Here is a 17,919-nt window from a genome sequence, read left to right as displayed (position 1 = left end):
AAAGAGCAGAGGTGCATCGTTGTGCTAGAGGACGCGTACGTTCTGGCAGATGTCGAGAGATGGCTTGAGAAGGGACCGAAGTTTGCTGTCAGCGCTGTGCGTGTTTTATGCCTGGGCGTGTGTGTGTGTGTGTGTGTGTGTGTGTGATTGTGTCGTGCCGTTGCACTCAAATAAATTTTTAAAAATGCTGTACTAGCCCAACAACAAAGTCTTTTAGAATACATTTCTAGTACAGTGGGCCTGTCTTGTTACCCGTTAGACTTTGTGTCGTTAACTGATAGGCTTGTGTGCAACATCATCGAGGCCACATGCCAAGCTAGAAAGCTCGCCTTCTGCGTACGCAAGGGCATCCCCCCTGAAGAAGGTTGTGCCTTATTCGGAGGTGTTCGACCACCCTAGAGACACGTCAAAAGGGTATGCAATAGGCTTGTGCGAATAGTGAATTTTAGGTTCGAAGCAAATAGTGATTTTGGTCGAATAATTTCGTATCAAGTTCGAATAGAATATACCATGACGTATAAAGAAAAATGGGCATATTTATCATGACGTAACTAACCTGAAAAATATTTTTTTTAAACAAGGCCTCTATGCTTTCTTTATTTTTTCCGTTCAAAGGAAGTCAAAACAACTCTGAAGTAGCAGAATTTGACTTTCAGTAGGATGCAAGTGAGAACTGTAAAATATGTAACATTAATCATTACAGCTAGAGTGTATAAGCTGGCAAAACAAGCTTTTAAGCTTAAAAGATGGTCACTTGATTTGAGGATTATATTGCCACATACCTTCCTTCAAATTTTGTTATCGCCATGTTACACTATGTTCAGCGCAAACAACGCTGACATTGTTAGAGAAGCTTCAAGGCTGATCGTTTTGTTAATATTCCCCCCGGTTTGTGAATCTTTCAGATTATTCTGGAAACACCATCGCCGCTAGCTATAACACTAAAATGTTTGATGGCAAGTGTATAAATGCAGACGCGCTTCCCCGCTTCTCAGTTGTTGATCGACGGCCGACGCTCTGATCGCCGCTATCAGTCCAAGGCTGCCACTGTAGTCCGACTTTCTTTTTACTGGGCACAGGTTCACCCAAATAAACAATTTATTATTCGACACGCAGTGTGCTCCATTCGTCCACGTCACAACCCCGTGACATCTGATGGAGGTGCTCGGCGCCTGCGACGTTCCAGCGTGTTATGGACACCGTCCTGGCGGGATTGAAGTGGCAGACTTGCCTTGTGTACTTAGGCGTCGTCGTCGTGTTCTCCTCGAGCTTCGACGAGCATCTCAGGTGCCTTGAAGCAGTACTTAAAGCTATAAAGACCTCCAGACTCACCCTAAAGTTTGAGAAGTGCAGGTTCGCGTACGAGGAGCTCTTGTTTCTGGGACATGTGATTAGCAAGTCTGGAGTCCGTCCCAACCCGGAGAAAACAGCCGCCATCGCCGGTTTTCAACCACCTATTGACAAGAAGGCAGTACGCCGATTCCTAGGACTGTGCACCTATTACAGGCATTTCGTCAAGGGATTTTCACAGATCGTCGCGCCGCTAACTGACCTCACGAAAACCGACGTGGAATTCACATGGGACACGGCACAAGAGAACGCATTTCAGAAGCTTAAACAACGCCTGCAGACACTGCCACTGCTTGTACAATTTGACAAACATGCCGAAACAGAAGTGCACACCAACGCAAGCAGCATATGACTCGGAGACGTCCTTGTTCAAAAGACCAACGGCCTGGAAAGGGTTATCAGTTATGCTAGCCGGTCACTTTCCAAGGCTGAGGTCAACTATTCAACAACAGAAAAGGAGTGCTACGCCATCATCTGAGCAGCGTCCAAATTTCGCCCTTATCTCTACGGGCGGCCTTTCAAAGTCGTGAGCGATCACGATGCCCTGTGTTGGCTAGCTAACTTAAAGGACCCTTCAGGTCGCCTCACACAGTAGAGCCTAAGACTTCTGAGGATTTCACATTACCGTCATTACCGTCGTGCACAAGTTCGGAAGGAAACACTCCGGCGCTGACTGCCTCTCTCGTGCCCCTGTGGATCCACTACCGCAGGATGACCAGGATGATGAGTACTTCTTGGGGACTTCGTCGAGCAACAGTGAGCCGACCCTGAACTTCGAGGGCTAGTGGAATACCTCGAGGGTCTGACTAGTGTCATCCCAAAAGTTTTCAGGCGGGGTCTGGCGTCATTTTTCTTGAAAAACAACGTCCTCATAAAGAAGAACTCTTATTCGACCCGAGCCAGCTACCTTATCGCTGTACCTTTCGTGATGGGACCCCAAATTCTGCAGGCCCTTCACGACGACCCAGCAGCTGGCCACCTTGGTTTTTCCTGCACGCTCGCGAGAATACAAAAAAAATACTACTGGCCAAGCCTTGTCGCCGACGTCGCTCACTACGTGAGGACATGCTGGGACTGGTAGCGACGCAAGACACCGCCGACGAGGCCAGCAGGACTTCTGCAGCTCATCGAACCACCCCACCGACCATTCCAGCAAATCGGTATGGACTTACTTGGGCTGTTCCCGAGGTCAGCTTTCAAGAACAAATGAATCGTCGTAGCTACTGACTACCTTACCCGCTACGCCGAGACAAAAGCCCTGCCCAAAGGTAGTGCATCCGAAGTAGCCAAATTGCTCGTCGAAAACATCGTCCTATGTCACGGCACCCCTGAGGTCCTCATCACTGACAAAGGTACGGCCTTTAAGGCTGAGCTAACCCAGGCGATTTTGGCATACAGCCAGACAAGCCACCGCCGTAGGACAGCGTATCACCCACAAACGAATGAATGGCCTCACCGAGAGCCTAAAGAAGGCCATCCCCGACATGCTTGCAATGTACGTCGACGTCGAACACAAGACATGGGATGCGATCCTTCCATACGCGACCTTCGCATACAACACTGCTGTTTAAGAAATGACGCAGATGACGCCGTACAAACTGGTCTACAGAAGGACCCCGGCAACGACGCTCTACGCCATGTTATCCAACGTCACTGACGAAGAAAACCTCGATGTGGGCGAGTACCTGCAGCGCGCCGAAGAGGCTCGACAACTCGCCCGCTTCCACATCAAGAGCCAACAAATGACGGATAGCCGCCAGCCGTTACAATCTTCAACAGCGCTTCGTAGAATACCAGCCCAGTGAACGTGCTTGGGTTTGGACGGCCATACGCCGACGTGGACTCAGTGAAAAACTTCTGCGACAGTATTTTGAACCATACAGGGTAATTCGACAGCTTGGCCCACTCGATCGCGAGGCTGTTCCCGGCGGCATCACAACACTCATTGACGACGATCGCGACCTGAAGTCGTCCATGTCGCGCGTCTCAAGCCGTTTTATGCGCATTATTGAACTCAGTGTACTTTGTTGTTGTTATTGTTATTGCTGTATCCTAATTCATTCCTTGTACTTTCTTAATTATTTTTGTATTTACATTTTCTGCTAAAGCATCGGTACGATGCCTTTTTCAGAGGGGGGCAACGCCACAAACCTTCCTTCAAGTTTTGCTATCGGCATGTTACACTATCTTCATCGCAAACAACGCCTGCATTGTTAGAGTAGCTACGAGGCTGATCGTTTTGTTATGATTACGCCCACTTGGTGAATCTTTCAGATTATTCTGGAAACAATGTTGCCACTAGTGATAACATTAGAATGTTCGATGGCAAGTGTATAAATGCCGACGCGCTTAACCGCTTGTCAATTGTTGATCGACAGCCGACGCTCCGATCGCCGCTATCAGTCCGACTGCTATTGTAGTCCGACTTTCCGTTTACTGGGCACAAGCTCACCCAAATAAACAATTTATTATTCGACTCCCAGTGTGCTCCATTTGTCCACGTCACGTCCCCGTGACAATATGTTCATTTAAAGGGACCCTGCAACAGTTTTTCAAGAAATGAATGCCCTAAAGAAGCACATTACCTTATGAATTAACCGCTGCAACAATTTTTAAGAATTTGTCCAGTATGAGTGGAGTTGCAAAGATTTGGCACATGCTGCAATTGCCTTCTCTCTTCTATCCTACTGAAAGCGCTTGAAGCAAAGCCGGGAGAGATGGCATAGTGAAAGAGAACATGTCACGTGTGTGCCGTGACCTTGAGCACTCCTTCTCTCTCTCTTTATTTTCCCCTTTATTATGCGGCTTCTCAGTGCGATCCCGCACGTACGTGTGGACATATCACGGCTCCCTGCAGAGGCCCCAGTAACATCCGAGCATCCCAAACTCAAATCAGTCAATGGCTGGTACAATGGCTGTGACGAGTGATTTCTGACGTTGTGACCTTATTGGCCAAGAGAAGAGAGCAATTTTTTAGCAAACATTTATAATTAATTGCGGATTCCAGGTGACGTGCTACGCTATAATATTTAGCTCGCGTGTTCTCGGTAGCCTCAACTACTAATCGGCAGCGTTTGCTGACCATGCTCGAGAAGCGTTGCAGGGCCCCTTTAAATTTGAAGTGCGGCTTCGCTACAGAGCATATTTTAGCACTACTATACTGCAGTAAAACCGCCCTTACAGGCAGTTTTACACAGTTAAGTATACACCTATTCGTTTATGTCGTATAATGCGGAATATAGGTCGAGGCGGAATATAGGTCGACCCCCTTACCTTGACCAGCAAAAAAAAAAAAGAAAAACGCGGAATCGTTCACTGCTTCACTTTAGTCAGTCCTCACAGTCCTCCGAGCTGTCGGAGCTCTCCGACGACGACGACTGCTTGTCACTAGCCGCCTCCCACAGCATGTCGTCCTCGGTGCCGTCGAGAGCGTTGCTGATGCAGCACTTCTTGAATGCGCGCACCACCATCTCTTCAGGCAGAGACCTCCATGCCTCGGAGACCCAACCACAAACTGTCGCGAGAGGTGGCCTGCGCAGCCGGCCTGTCGGGGTCCGCGGGTTGTCGCCAGCCATCCATTCGGTGTACAGCGCACGCACACGGTCTTTAAAAGGTTTATTGAGGACGACGTCCAACGGTTGAAGTGTTGATGTCATTCCTCCCGGAATGACGACAAGATCCGTCCTTCCGTCGCGAAGGCTCTCCTTCACCGATGCTGTCAAATGCCCGCGAAATGCATCCAACACGAGCATGTTCCGGCGCTGCAGGAGGGCTCCGGGCCGCCGGTTCCACACTGTGCGGATCCATTCGCGCATTAGGGCCTCGTCCATATACCCCTTCTCGTTGACGCGGACGACGACATCCCGCGGGAAGGCCTCCTTCGGCATCGTCTTCCGCTTGAAGATTATGAAGGGGGGCAACTTTCTGCCGTCGGCCGTGCAGCAAAGCATAACGGTGAAGCGCGAATGCTCGCTACCGGTCGACAAAAGCCTCACCTCTTTTGCCCCGCGTTCACAAACAGTCGTGGACGACGGCATGTCAAACCACACCGGCGTTTCGTCGGCGTTGCCGATCTGGCCTAGCATGTAGCCATGCTGCCGCCGGAGGTTGTTCACATAGAGTTGAAACTCTATCAATTTGTCCTCGTACATCTCCGGCAGCTTCTGGCATATCGACGTGCGCCGTCGAAGCGCAAATCCTTTGCGTCGCATAAAGCGACGGACCCAATAAATGGATCCCTTGAAGTCTTTCTTTGACAGGCCGGCTTTACGGGCGAGCTCGACGGCTTTTGAGCGAATGAGCTCCGCATTCACGGGAAGGGATTTGGCACGGTACTCGCGGACGAAATCCGCCACTTTGTCCTCGAGTTCCGGGTGCACAGCTCGGCGACCGCGAAACGACGTCTTCCTCGCGTTACACACTGACAGTTTGGATTTTTGGTTGCGCCAGTATCTGACGCTTTTCTCGGACACTCCAAACTGCCGCTGTGCCGCCATGTTGCCATTCACTTCCGCGAATTCTATAACTTTTCTTTTAAACGCGGCGGTGAACTGGCGCCGCGTCCCGGTATTCATAGCTGGTCGCAGAGTAAAAGTCGCCACTCTCTACGAACACGAAATGAACAAGAAAAGAAAAATGGCGTCGGCAGAGGCGTCGGCCCATGGAGGCGATGTCGATGCTGATGCCCAAAAAACATGCGACACTCCCTGTTGCCAGACGATCACTTTGTTTATGCCAAGGGCCGGTATATAGGTCGAGGGGTGACTTTTTAGCGAAATTTTTTGGAAAAAATCTCGACCTATATTCCGCACTATACGGTACTTCGAAACATTAGATATTTTAAATTTCATAGAAACGTATTCAAATACTCTACTATTCAATCGAATATTCGAAGCATTCGAATATTCCCACAAGCCTAGTCGGCAAGATTCTCAAGGCGGAAATATGGCGTCAGGTGCATTTGTTTCATGACTGACTCCGTGTAGTCTACTACAGTCTTTTTCCACAATGACTGGCAGCTCAACAATTTCAAAGGCTAAGACAGCAAGTGGGCGTACTCACGGAAGTGAGATGAAAGCGCGTCTTGAAGCTACTGCTCAAGCTATGTGAAAAGCAAAAGAGGGAACAGTGGAGGTGCATCGTTGTGCTAGAGGACGCGTCGGCAGATGTCGAGAGATGGCTTAAGAAGGAACGAAAGTTCGCCGTGAGCGCAGTGCGTGTTTGATGTCTGGGTGTGTGTGTGAATGTGTTGTGTGTTTTTACTCAAATTAATTTTTTTTTAAATATATATTTTTAGGTTCTTGCCAGCTTATAAGGTGTTATTCTTTTCTTGTTTGTGGTTGTTGGAACTAGCTTTTATTTTACTATTTTCATTTACTCTAAGCCAGCAAAATTGACCCTTTTTGTTTTTAATTTACACCAGTCTGCTGCCATTTTTTTTTTTTTTCAATAACTTGCTGCTTTCATTTACTGGTCTTACACAGAACTTTTCTATGATATAAGAAGTGTCGTTCATAGCTATCTAATTTCTCAGATTAATTGGTGACTCGACAGTGCGATGTTCTTAAACATAAGCATTGAAACAAGCAATTATAAAACGAGTATAGACTCTGTGGGATTAAGCGCTTCCTCGGCCTGGCACATTTTTTTAGTATTTTGCCCATGTTACATTTTTCCATGTTCTGAATAAATCGAAAGTGCAACAGAGCTTTGCTTGTGAACACATGTGCTTATTTTCTTTAGAGACACGATTTCATCTCATTTTTTTATACAAATTATACAAAGTACAGTACACAAGTACAGTAGACACAAGTAAGGGGCAGGGTTGGCAAAAAGGCAAATTAATGCCTGACAAGGTGCCGTAACCCGTAACATTTAATCAAGTCTACCATCATTTAATCAAGTCTACCATGTTCGCAGTCTTCATCAATAATTACGTTGCATCACCGTTCAAACACAGTTCATCTAAGCAGTCAAGGTAACGCATGTTGTGATTTGTGAAGGTGCCACCATACCTGAGTGCACTTGCTACGCTGCGCAATGTAAAGTGCGAGACACTTTCGCTCGTGCAATATTGTCGACATACTATGTAGTTGTCAAAATTACACCTCAGAAATAAACAACGTGATTGCAAGCTCGTAGTTAAGGCTTGGCTATAGACCGTAGAGATCAGCGTGTGTTGACGCTGCACAGGTTCGTTACCTTGCAAAATACTCATCAATCCCGATTTAGAGTGCTCCCAAACGTATGTGTATTAGGCAGCAGCGATGTTTTATTGTTAAATAAGTCTTGATTAGTACTTTTCAATGCTTGTACTCAGTTGGTGGCATGAAAATGCAGATTTCTGGTCACTTTCTTTTTTCTTTTTTTTTTCATTCCGTATATTTTCGCGGAAAATTTCCTATACGTAATTCTCGCACACTCCAATTTTTCATCCGTTATCCACGAAAAAACAGTGCGAGGATTATGCAAAGAAATAGGGTTCATCACAGTGGAATAAATGAAACACTCACCTCATCATAGAAGATGCAGGCATGCTTTGCAGAAACAAAATCACAATGGCCGAAGTCCCTGAGGCACACATCCATGTCAGCGCCTGCATTACACCTTGCTTTAGGTAAAAAGCATTGTGTAAAATCTGGGCGTAACTAAAGTCTGAACATTAAATACAAAAAAAGTGGACACATTTTGGGAGAGTGAACTGAATTCACATGTGTTCAGTTGGTGTTTCATCACCATCATTATAAAATTAAAATTCACAGGCGATTTCATGTCCACTTGGAGACAGAAAGCCTCTACCAGGGCGTCTACCATGTTGACATTTCAAAATTCCCTGAGCTTTCCAGGTTTTCCCCAAGTGACTTTGCTTAACTTCCCTGAGTGAAAAGAAATATTTTTTGTCAAGACAGGCTGCAATCATGTGCCCGATTACACTTTTTTATATGCATATTAAAAAATAAAGCAGGCTTAATCCTATTTGGGTAGTACAAAATACTGTCAAACCTCAATATAGCAAAGCCAGTAAAATGGGCAAGTTATGTCGTTGTATCAACATTTCCGTAACTAAAATTCGTCTTATCATGCAAAGTTTAGTTCCCAAATGATTCTAGTATTTCACAATGAAAATGTCGCAAGAATGCTCGGCTAACGCGGTGGTCTGAAAAACTTTTTTTTATATAAGAAAGTCACAGCATTGCCTCAAAGGCAAAGTAATGAACGCGATAGCAACAAATTTGAAGGTCACGCGCAAAATGGCAAGCAGATTAAAATGTGCCCTGCGTTTTTGATGCACAAACGACGCACAAAACATACTCACACGTACTGATGAACACGAATACGCGTCTCAGTTGTTGCTTCCCGGTGTCTGACAAGCGCGCCCTTCTTGCAAACGGAGGCTGTGCAACGATTGCAGTGACGTTTGTGCACCCCGTAAGTAGAGCACAATCGCTCCGGTGCAAGCTAAATGCCAGCCAAGACGTACGATCCTCCCCACCGGGAGATAAGGGCACGTGAGAGATCGTCCACTCTCCTCCTCTCCGTGGGCCAAAGTACACGTGAGAGATGAGAGCTGCCGTGCGCTAATTACACCATTTTACTGATAATGCTGAAAACACGATAGTTCTCTTTGAGATGCCCGCCAACAGCGGTAAGTGGTAGATATAAATAGCTTGCCGTATAATGTTGAAGCAGGTGACCCTCGGCGGCTCAGTGATTATAGCCTCTCATCCACGACGTGCATGTCCCCCATTAGATTCCGCGCGCCGGAGTCTTTTCCTGAATTTTTTTTCTTTCTTGCGTTTGCATATATATAGATATGTATCACATACGGTGAGTGACGGCGACGGCGGTACATATAGTTGAAACTTATGACGTGTAGTTTGAACACAAAGAAAGACACACGAAAACCACAAAACACAACTGCTTGTGTTTTGTTTTATCTCATCATCATCATCATTTATTTTTCCCTTGAAAGCTCCTGTTAGGGTATTACATAAGGGGGGGGGGGGGGGGTAACATAGAAAGTTAGACTTCAGTTATTAGTACAGAAAAGGAACAGAATACAAAGTATATATACAGGAGGAGGTCCGAAAGCACAATGCTGCAGGGGGACCTCCTGTTCAAAATGGGATTACAAAATTTACTCAATTAGCAGTAGCAGTGAAAACAGAGAGATGAGTAAATTGATAAAACCAACACTAACTAAGAAACAAGTAAAAAGAAGAGTGGAATAAACAATATAACAAGATAAAAACATGTAGTAGTTTATCAAATACGAATACATTTGTTTTTTAAATGTGCCAATAGTTGAGCATTGCTTGATGTCAGATGGCAATGAATTCCATAATGATAATGCTGAGAAATATGCAGTGTGGCGACCAAAATTAGTGCGGATAGTAGGAAGTAGAAAATTTCCATTTGAAGCGGATCTAGTACGGTTTAGGTTAGACAAAGCATTAGGATAAAAGACGCTTGATGGGACAAGATGGTGCAAGGATTTGAACAGCATGATAATGAGGTGATATTTAAATAAACTTGCCCCGCCGCGGTGGTCTAGTGGCTAAGGTACTCGGCTGCTGACCCGCAGGTCGCGGGTTCAAATCCCGGCTGCGGCGGCTGCATTTCCGATGGAGGCGGTAATGTCGAGGCCCGTGTGCTCAGATTTGGGTGCACGTTAAAGAACCCCAGGTGGTCAAAATTTCCGGAGCCCTCCACTACAGCGTCTCTCATAATCATATGGTGGTTTTGGGACGTTAAACCCCACAAATCATTATTTAAATAAACTAACAGTAGAAAGTATTTCGAAGTTACGAAGTAATGATGATGCACTAGAACGATATGAACTGAAAGTCATTAGTCTGATGGCTTGGTTTTGAATGTGCTGAATGGGAGATAAGTGGGTGAGGTATGTATTTCCCCAAGTGGTGATGCAATAATTAATATGGTTGTGAATAAAAGCATAATATAACTTGATTAGAGTTGAAATGTTAAAGTAGTAACGTGCTCCGATTAGAATCCTGACATCAAATGCTAGTTTTTTGCGCAAATGAATAACATGATTAGAGTATTTTAGGTTGCTGTCGAGAACGATTCCTAAGAAAGAGCATTCATTGTCAGGGTTAATGAGTGAGCCATTTAGTTTAATAGAAATCTGGGAGGGAAGAACTTTGTTAGCTGAGTGGAATATCATGAACTTAGTTTTCTTAGGGTTAATACTGAGGGAATTCGTAAGACACCAGCTTAAGATGTTATTTAGATCTTTTTGTAATTTAGCGTTAAAGAGTCAATTGATTTACCAGTGGCAAGTATTGTAGTGTCATCGGCATAAAGAAAAAGCAGAGAGTTAGTAACTGAGAGGGGAAGGTCATTCATGTAAATTAAAAATAAAAGCGGGCCAAGAATGGACCCTTGAGGAACACCCTGATTAGTATTAAGAAAATCTGATAAAGTAGAGCGAACATAAACAGCCTGCTGTCTATTACAGAGGTAACTTTTGATGAGTGTAAGGGCAGGTCCAACAATACCAATGGTCATGAGTTTGGTTTCCAGGATGCTGTGACTAAGTGAGTCGAAAGCTTTAGTTAGGTCAATGAACAATGCTCCAGCTAATTCACCAGAATCAATAGCTTTTTTAATCTTATCAGTGAAAGTTAACAATGCAAGATTAGTCGAGAAAGCAGGTCGAAAACCAAACTGACTAGGAGTTAAGATGGAAAACTTAGACAAGTAATTAGTTATACGTTTCTCAATACACTTTTCTATAATTTTACTAAAAGATGATAAGATAGCTATGGGGCGATAATTAGATATGAAAGTTCTCTCGCCTTTTTTCAAACACTGGTATTATTTTGGCCTTTTTTAGTTGAGATGGGAATGTACCTGTCTTGAATATTAGATTGATAATGCGGGATAGAGGGACGGCAATATGGTTGGCAATTAGCTTAATGTAGGACGAGTGAATTCCGTCCAGTCCAGGAGAAGTTACTTTAAGATTACAGGTCACAAATTTGAAACACACATCTCAGTGAAATAGATTACCTGTTTAGAAAAATAAAAGCATTACAATTTAACGAGACATGGAGAACAGTGTAAGGTCATAATGAACATTACGGCGTGAGGTGATCAGTAAGCAACTGCTTAAACACAATGGGGTTTCGCTCAGTGACAACACTATCTGGCAATATATTCCACTCTGCAATGGCGATCGGCAAAAAAAGATTGATTAAAAGAAGACGTTGAACCATGCAACCGCTGGATGCTGCAAGAGTTAAAAAGGCAACGAGATGTATGGTGAGAGGAATTTAGGAGTTTACCATGAAGTTGAGGGAAGTTGTAATAGATCCTATGGACAAGCACAGCCTTACAATCTTATGTCGGAATGACAATGACTCGAGTCTCAGGGATGACTTTATGGCACTGATGCTTTCATCACGGCTGTACCTGGAAGAGATAAATCTGGCCGCACGGTTCTGTATGGATTTTGAGACATTAATGAGGTATGCTTGGTGAGAGCTCCAAATAGCTGAGGCATATTCAAGCTTACTCCGTATAAATGTTTCATACGCCAGTTTTCGCGTGGCTGAGGGACACAAGGAAAGGGAATGTCTGATGTAACCAAGTGATTTAGTAGTATTGGCAGCTAATTTTGTGATGTGATCGGACCATGTCAACTTGTTTATTGTGAGACCAAGATAAAGATATGATTAGACTTTCGTGTTTTTTTTTTTTTTTAGTTCAAACAATGCGTCGCAAGTGTCACCTATTCTGCTGCTGCTTGACTGTCTATACCCTCCTCAGTCCCAGGAATGCAACAATGAAAGAAGCTTTTGCAGAGAACTATAATATTTGATGCCCTACTCCAAAAAACAAATGCAGAAAAATTATGAATTCAAAGAACTGAACAGTTGTCTCAAAATGTGATAGTACCAATTAGTGTACGCCTGATCTTTCCAAATCGCTAAGATTGGGTGCAACAAAAATATGAGACGGAAATGAGTAAGTTTTAATATGATCTACAAGGTGTCCACATTCAAAAGAACGCACCATAGACAATGTCGTTCACGCTATAACTAAGAAAAAAAGCTTTCACTTATCACGAGGACACATCCGAGCGCTCGTGCAGTACTCAGTCCTTTTCGTTCGCTCGTTTTGCGGATATGACTAGACACACCGCGCCACTTCTCAGAGCTTCGTGAAAGCAACTCATTCTTATTGTGCCAAGACAAATTTGGAAACACGAATATCGAACTGTGATGATCTGTAGCATTTAGAACAATGACATCCAATTGGGTATCCAGAGACCGAGGAGAATAAAGTAGTGCAACCCCGATTCTGTCATGTTAACCAGCCAAACCATTTGTTCTCTACTATGTCCGACAAATGCACAACATCGAAAATTGTATGTTGCATAGTAGAAAAAAAACTAGCAGTTTTACCACAAGAATGAAGCAATTAATGCTATAACCGCAAGTTGGAACTTTCAACAAATAAACGCTACAGCAGCCAGGCGCATAGCCACACATTTTTTTTCTTTTTCAGGAGGAGGGGGGTATCAGAATGTGTATTCATACACATGCATATTTTAAAAATTAAGTGGCGGTTTGTACCTCCCAAACCCGTGCCCTCAACTGGTTTGCCAATAACGGCAGCCCACTACCATTTCAAAAAAACGTCGCTACTGCAGCAAGAAAAGGGCTCTGTCTATACCTTTAATGGAATCTTTGCGACCAGAGCACAGCTCGTATAATGGTATGAGACGTCTGCTTACCCTGTATAAAGATTTTGAGGTACACCCGGTATCACAAAGTACACATTTCCTGCCAGAGTCGCGAAGACTTCTCCTCCGCCCCACCACTCCCCTCATGCGCCTTCCGTGCAAAGGAGACGGCTGGCTGATTACATCTCTGCTTGAGCATTGTTTGTTGTCAACATTGTGCGCTCTCACTCGGACATGGAAAAAATGACACCATGTAGTCACAATTTAAGCTTGATATGCAAGATCGTGGAGACGGAAAAGTTTCCCTGGGGTATTCATATAATGGCTATCGCAAAAAAAAAAAAAGAGAAGAAGAACAAGGTATAGTACAGCTGCAGTCTCAGATGGCATTAAAGTACGTCGACAGCCCGAATGATGACACAGTCGTTTTGGTTGCCACCTTTGTCTTGCAACATCGTGCATCAAATCGAGTAAATGAAACTCGCACTAACGTCACGAATTCCAGTCACCGCTATACACTGGCTTAGCAAAAGTCTTTCAATGCAACATTGGCATGAAACGTCCACATAAGTGGGTAACTGCAAGTTGCAGCTCAAAAAAATATTGGTCGACTGCTTAAGGCTTACTTTAGCAGTGCCCTCACCAAACAAAGATATCAGCATTCCCTCCGCCTGTCAGCTGCAATTACTCTTGCCAGGCAATTCATTCCTATTTATCACACAATCCCAAATTATATCTTCAAAGCTCAGGATCATAAGGCGTCAGCTTTCCGGTATTCCCAACAAACGGTGGCATCTGTTGTCACGCTGATCGGGATTGCTTGTAAGGTGCCAGTCTTGCAGGCAACATCAGCATTTTTAGCAATCGCGATCATCTGATCAAAGAACTGAGAGTTCCAATTTTAACCGGAGCAAACTTGGTGACAAATCAGAGTGCAATGGCGCTATCTCGTAGTTCAGGCCGCTAACTTGATCACGTCTCACGCAGTCATATGTGGCTAGGTAAGGTCCAGCGCAGCGGGAAAAGAGTTTCTCAGAGAGCCCTACACAGCAACATAGTGACCAGAGGAGCACGCAATCAACTTGGGCAAACTTTATATTATGATGCCAGTGGTCATAACGGACTTTTTGCGTAAGTACTTGTGCGCAAGTATCCACAGTGCGAATGCAAAACTGAAGTATAGTACATTAAATTGAATTTCACAATGTTTTTGACGATAAAATTACGGGAGACGTCATCTTTGTCCCTACTTTGAACCATAAGATCTAAAGCATTGCCTCCAAGATGCGGCGCACAGCAATTCATCTGTAGAGCAGACGACGGATGACAACATGCCCTGTGGGAATTGAGGTTGGCCCGCTGCCTTTGCGCGGGCTTTGCCGCCTTTTCTGCCATTCTCATGTCCCGACATGTCTGCCCTCCTTTGATGTCTGCCACGCTGGGAAGGGCGGAGTGACGTTTAACTCCCTCACCCGGTAGCGGATGTTGACTGTGGCGCCGCGCGGGGAGCCTCCCGAGAGGTTTTCGCGCGCTGCGTCGGGCAGCGTTGCCATATGGTGAAATTTGGCACCAGATTCTGAAAATCTGGTGAAATTTGGGGGTTACTGGTGTTGATGTGTCGAAATGGCTACACCAGACAAAATCTGGTGAAAAATGGTGAAAAATCTTGGGAAATGGCTTGCCACTTGAATTTACACCATGTTGTTAGCCTTTTACTGCATCCCAAAGATGGCGCAAATTTCTTGCCCCCTTCAAGACTTTCAACACTTCGTTATGTATATACCTCTACAGCTTTAGGAAGTGACGATTGAAGCTCGCGCTCGCGAACTGGCGTGCCTCTCACAACGTGTTTGTCGTTGCGCGTGTTTGTACGCGATTGCACACCGCACAAGGAAACGCACGCCGTGTGTGTTGCTGTTGTCCCCGACTCGCACAGCCCACTTTCTGCTTCGCCGGATTCATCGCATGGTTGTGCAGTCATTGGTGCGACCCATGCCACCACGAGATCGCCGCCAACACTTGGTACGTAGATGAATTACATTCCTTGCGAGTACGAATAGATACCTCACATAGCACGTGGTAATTCGAATCGCGTCGCAGGCTGCATGTACTTTGCTGTCATTACTTTTTCCCCTTTTACACTTATTATATGTCATGTGGTACGCTATCTTAACGTTTATTTTTATATTCCTTTTATTCTTTTCTAGGCTGAAGAAAGTGCATAATGAATCATCAAAGTGAGCACAGAAAAAAAAGCGACAGTGATTCCGACGGTGGTGATGCGCGCGGACATGCTAAAAGGCCAAAAAAGTCGTACGATGGCAGCAGGAAGTATTTGGATTCCTGGGAGAAAGAATTTCCTTGGCTGACAAGTGTGGCGTCAGGAAACTCGAGGCTTCCGTTCTGCAAGCTCTGCCGGAAAAACCTGAAGCCACACCGCGGCACGCTGACGAGGCATGCGCAAGGGGCACAACATAAGGGAATAGTGAAGTTGACATCAACTAGCCAAGTGCTGAACTTTCCGAAAAACCATCAAGATGTGCCGGACAAATTGAAGCGAGCTGAGCTGCAACTAGCTGTGGCAACATGCTGCCACTGCTCAACCGCTGCTATCGATCACCTTAGCGAAGTGATTAAAATAAATGGCACTGGCAGCACCCTGGAGAACCTCCGTCTTCATCGCACGTCTCTAGCCGTCTTCTAGCCGATTATACAGTAACCAGTCAAATAATAAATGCTCGCATGCTATTTATGAATAAATATTACCTTCATGTCAAGATAGGCGAAGCACATCAAGCGTACGTGCCCTTAATAAAAAAAGATAACTTATCGTCTGCACGCGCCGCTTTTCTGCGACTGCGTCCAAGCATTGTCAAACGCCGTCTGCTAGATCTAGTGACGCGACCGCAATGTCGGAGACGTTATCGTCTATTTCGGCGCCTGGGGGATTTCAATTGGTATAGTGGCTAACTGAGGCAGTAAAAAAATTAGTATTAATTGTTTCAGTGCGCTTTGCGTACAGCTACAATTACACGTTCAAATTTTCCGCTTTTTCAGCCTCCTAACGTGTGCAGCGGTGGAGACGTGAAACATCACCATTAGACGCGCTTCGCAGCAGCGGTACACTGGCAAAAACAAAGCAAGAGCCGGAAATACGTCATAGCCGCCATGTTGTAACGTGAGCAAAAAACAAAACAGGAATCGGAAATACGTCATAGCGGCCATTTTGAAATTTTCATGAGGCGCTGGTGTCGAAGCCCTTTTTCAATCTGGCAACGCTGGCGTCGGGAGCAGCGAGTACTCTCCGGGACAGCAAGCGGTGAGCCACGCCATCTTTTCCGTCCGTCGACTCCCGTCACTCGGGGCTCGTCGGACTTCGCTGACGGCGCCTCGCGCCCGATGCGAACGCTCACCTTTTGTTGCCCCGCTGCGTACTCACGGCCGAAGGGCAGTACGGTGTCCTAGTGCGTGGCCTCGCTACGCCGACCCGTCTCCCTTCAAAGCCAACGCGAGCGCCTTTGCCCTCGCTCGAGCGACCGGGCCTTTGTTCCGGTGTCTCCGTGGATCACCTTTACCGCGGAGACGTGCTCGTGGCACCCTGCGTAGTATTTTGTGCCCGTGGCGTGGATAAGCCTACTTGCTTTCCCGCCGTGCCTTTTTGCAACGAGCTGTACTGCGTTTGGTGTTGCCACAATAAAGTGTTGCGACTTGAGCAGTATCGTGTTTCCCGCCACGGCGATGGTTAACGCGTGCCCTGCGGCTCGCTGAGACCGGACCCACGCTGGTGGCCGTACCCCTTCGGGATACGTGTACACCACACTGGCGCCCAACGTGGTATCAAAAGCTCTAGCTTTTGACTGCTCTTAGCGAGTCAGTTCGCCTGCGCGATTCGGGCTCATCGCAACATGTCTGCTTCGTGGCATGCCGCGTTGCACAAAGAGGCCACCGCCTCTATCGACGGGCGCCCTTCGGCGCTCGCCTGTGTCGTCACCCCTTTTTGTGGTGAATACACTCCTACGTGGTAGCTGACACGCTATCTCGTGCCCCCTGTTGTCTGCCGAGAACCTAGATTTCGGTGCGACGGCCGCTCGCGGTGCCTTAGCACATGCAAGCGTCGGGGGCGAAACAGCAGTTTCGCCGCCATTCGGCGAGAAGGGTGAGTCCCCATGCGGACAAACCTTGGCTGCTAACCAGGTAAGCGGCGCACCGCGAAGCGGCCGAGCGGGGGAGCTTTCTGAAGGCCACGAGGCCGAGAGCGAACCCGTAACGCCGACTCACGCGGCGGTTGCTGCGGTCCTGAGTGGGCGCGATACCAGACTCCCCCATTTGGTAGAATGGGAATTGCTTTCGGCAGCGAAGAGCTACTGAAGGCTCAGCAGAGTCATCCGTTTCGAGTCTCGGAGGGACGGAGCGCCGTATACGCTGCTTGCTTTGCGGCGGGCGCCGTTAAACCGTCTTGAGAGGCGCGGAGCGCTGTTACGCTGCTTGTTCTGTGGCGGGCGCGATTAGGGGGCTGAAACAGCGTGTGTCGCCGAGTCCCCGGCGGATTCATTTTGCTGGACCATGACGGGCTCCTGCTGAACTATATAGCCACTGACGACGAGTCCAGCGACCCGTTTAAGGTGGTTATGCCCAAAAGTCTGAGAGCCGCACTGTTGCGATCCTCTCACGACGAATCCATGGCCGGTCACCTGAGTGGCTCGAAAGGTTTTGCAAACTGAGCAATGTTGTGACCTGGCCCGGCACGAAGCGTGGCTTTTATCGCTATTCCGTGCCTGCCACGTCTGACAAACGGTTGAGCGAAGGGTTGGAAAGCCGCCCGGTCTTATAAACCGATTGTCAGTGAGCATCCGCGG

At 46.4% G+C, this 17,919-nt stretch overlaps 1 protein-coding gene across 7 annotated transcripts in view; it reads right to left on the bottom strand.

Moving 5' to 3' along the window:
* LOC119167780 (PHD finger protein 12) overlaps positions 1-17,919 on the bottom strand; it is a 381,633-nt gene that overhangs the window by 50,679 nt on the left and 313,035 nt on the right. For all 7 annotated transcript variants that reach the window (XM_075891055.1, XM_075891049.1, XM_075891051.1 and 4 more), the window contains one exon: positions 7,863-7,945. In XM_075891055.1, the coding sequence (XP_075747170.1) occupies positions 7,863-7,945 (83 nt within the window). The remainder of the gene's footprint in view (positions 1-7,862; positions 7,946-17,919) is intronic.

This window comes from Rhipicephalus microplus, chromosome 3 (assembly GCF_043290135.1).
Source record: "Rhipicephalus microplus isolate Deutch F79 chromosome 3, USDA_Rmic, whole genome shotgun sequence".
Classification (NCBI taxonomy): domain Eukaryota; kingdom Metazoa; phylum Arthropoda; class Arachnida; order Ixodida; family Ixodidae; genus Rhipicephalus; species Rhipicephalus microplus.
The sequence above is the reverse complement of the archived record's forward strand: the minus strand, read 5'-3'. Positions and strand labels throughout refer to the sequence as shown.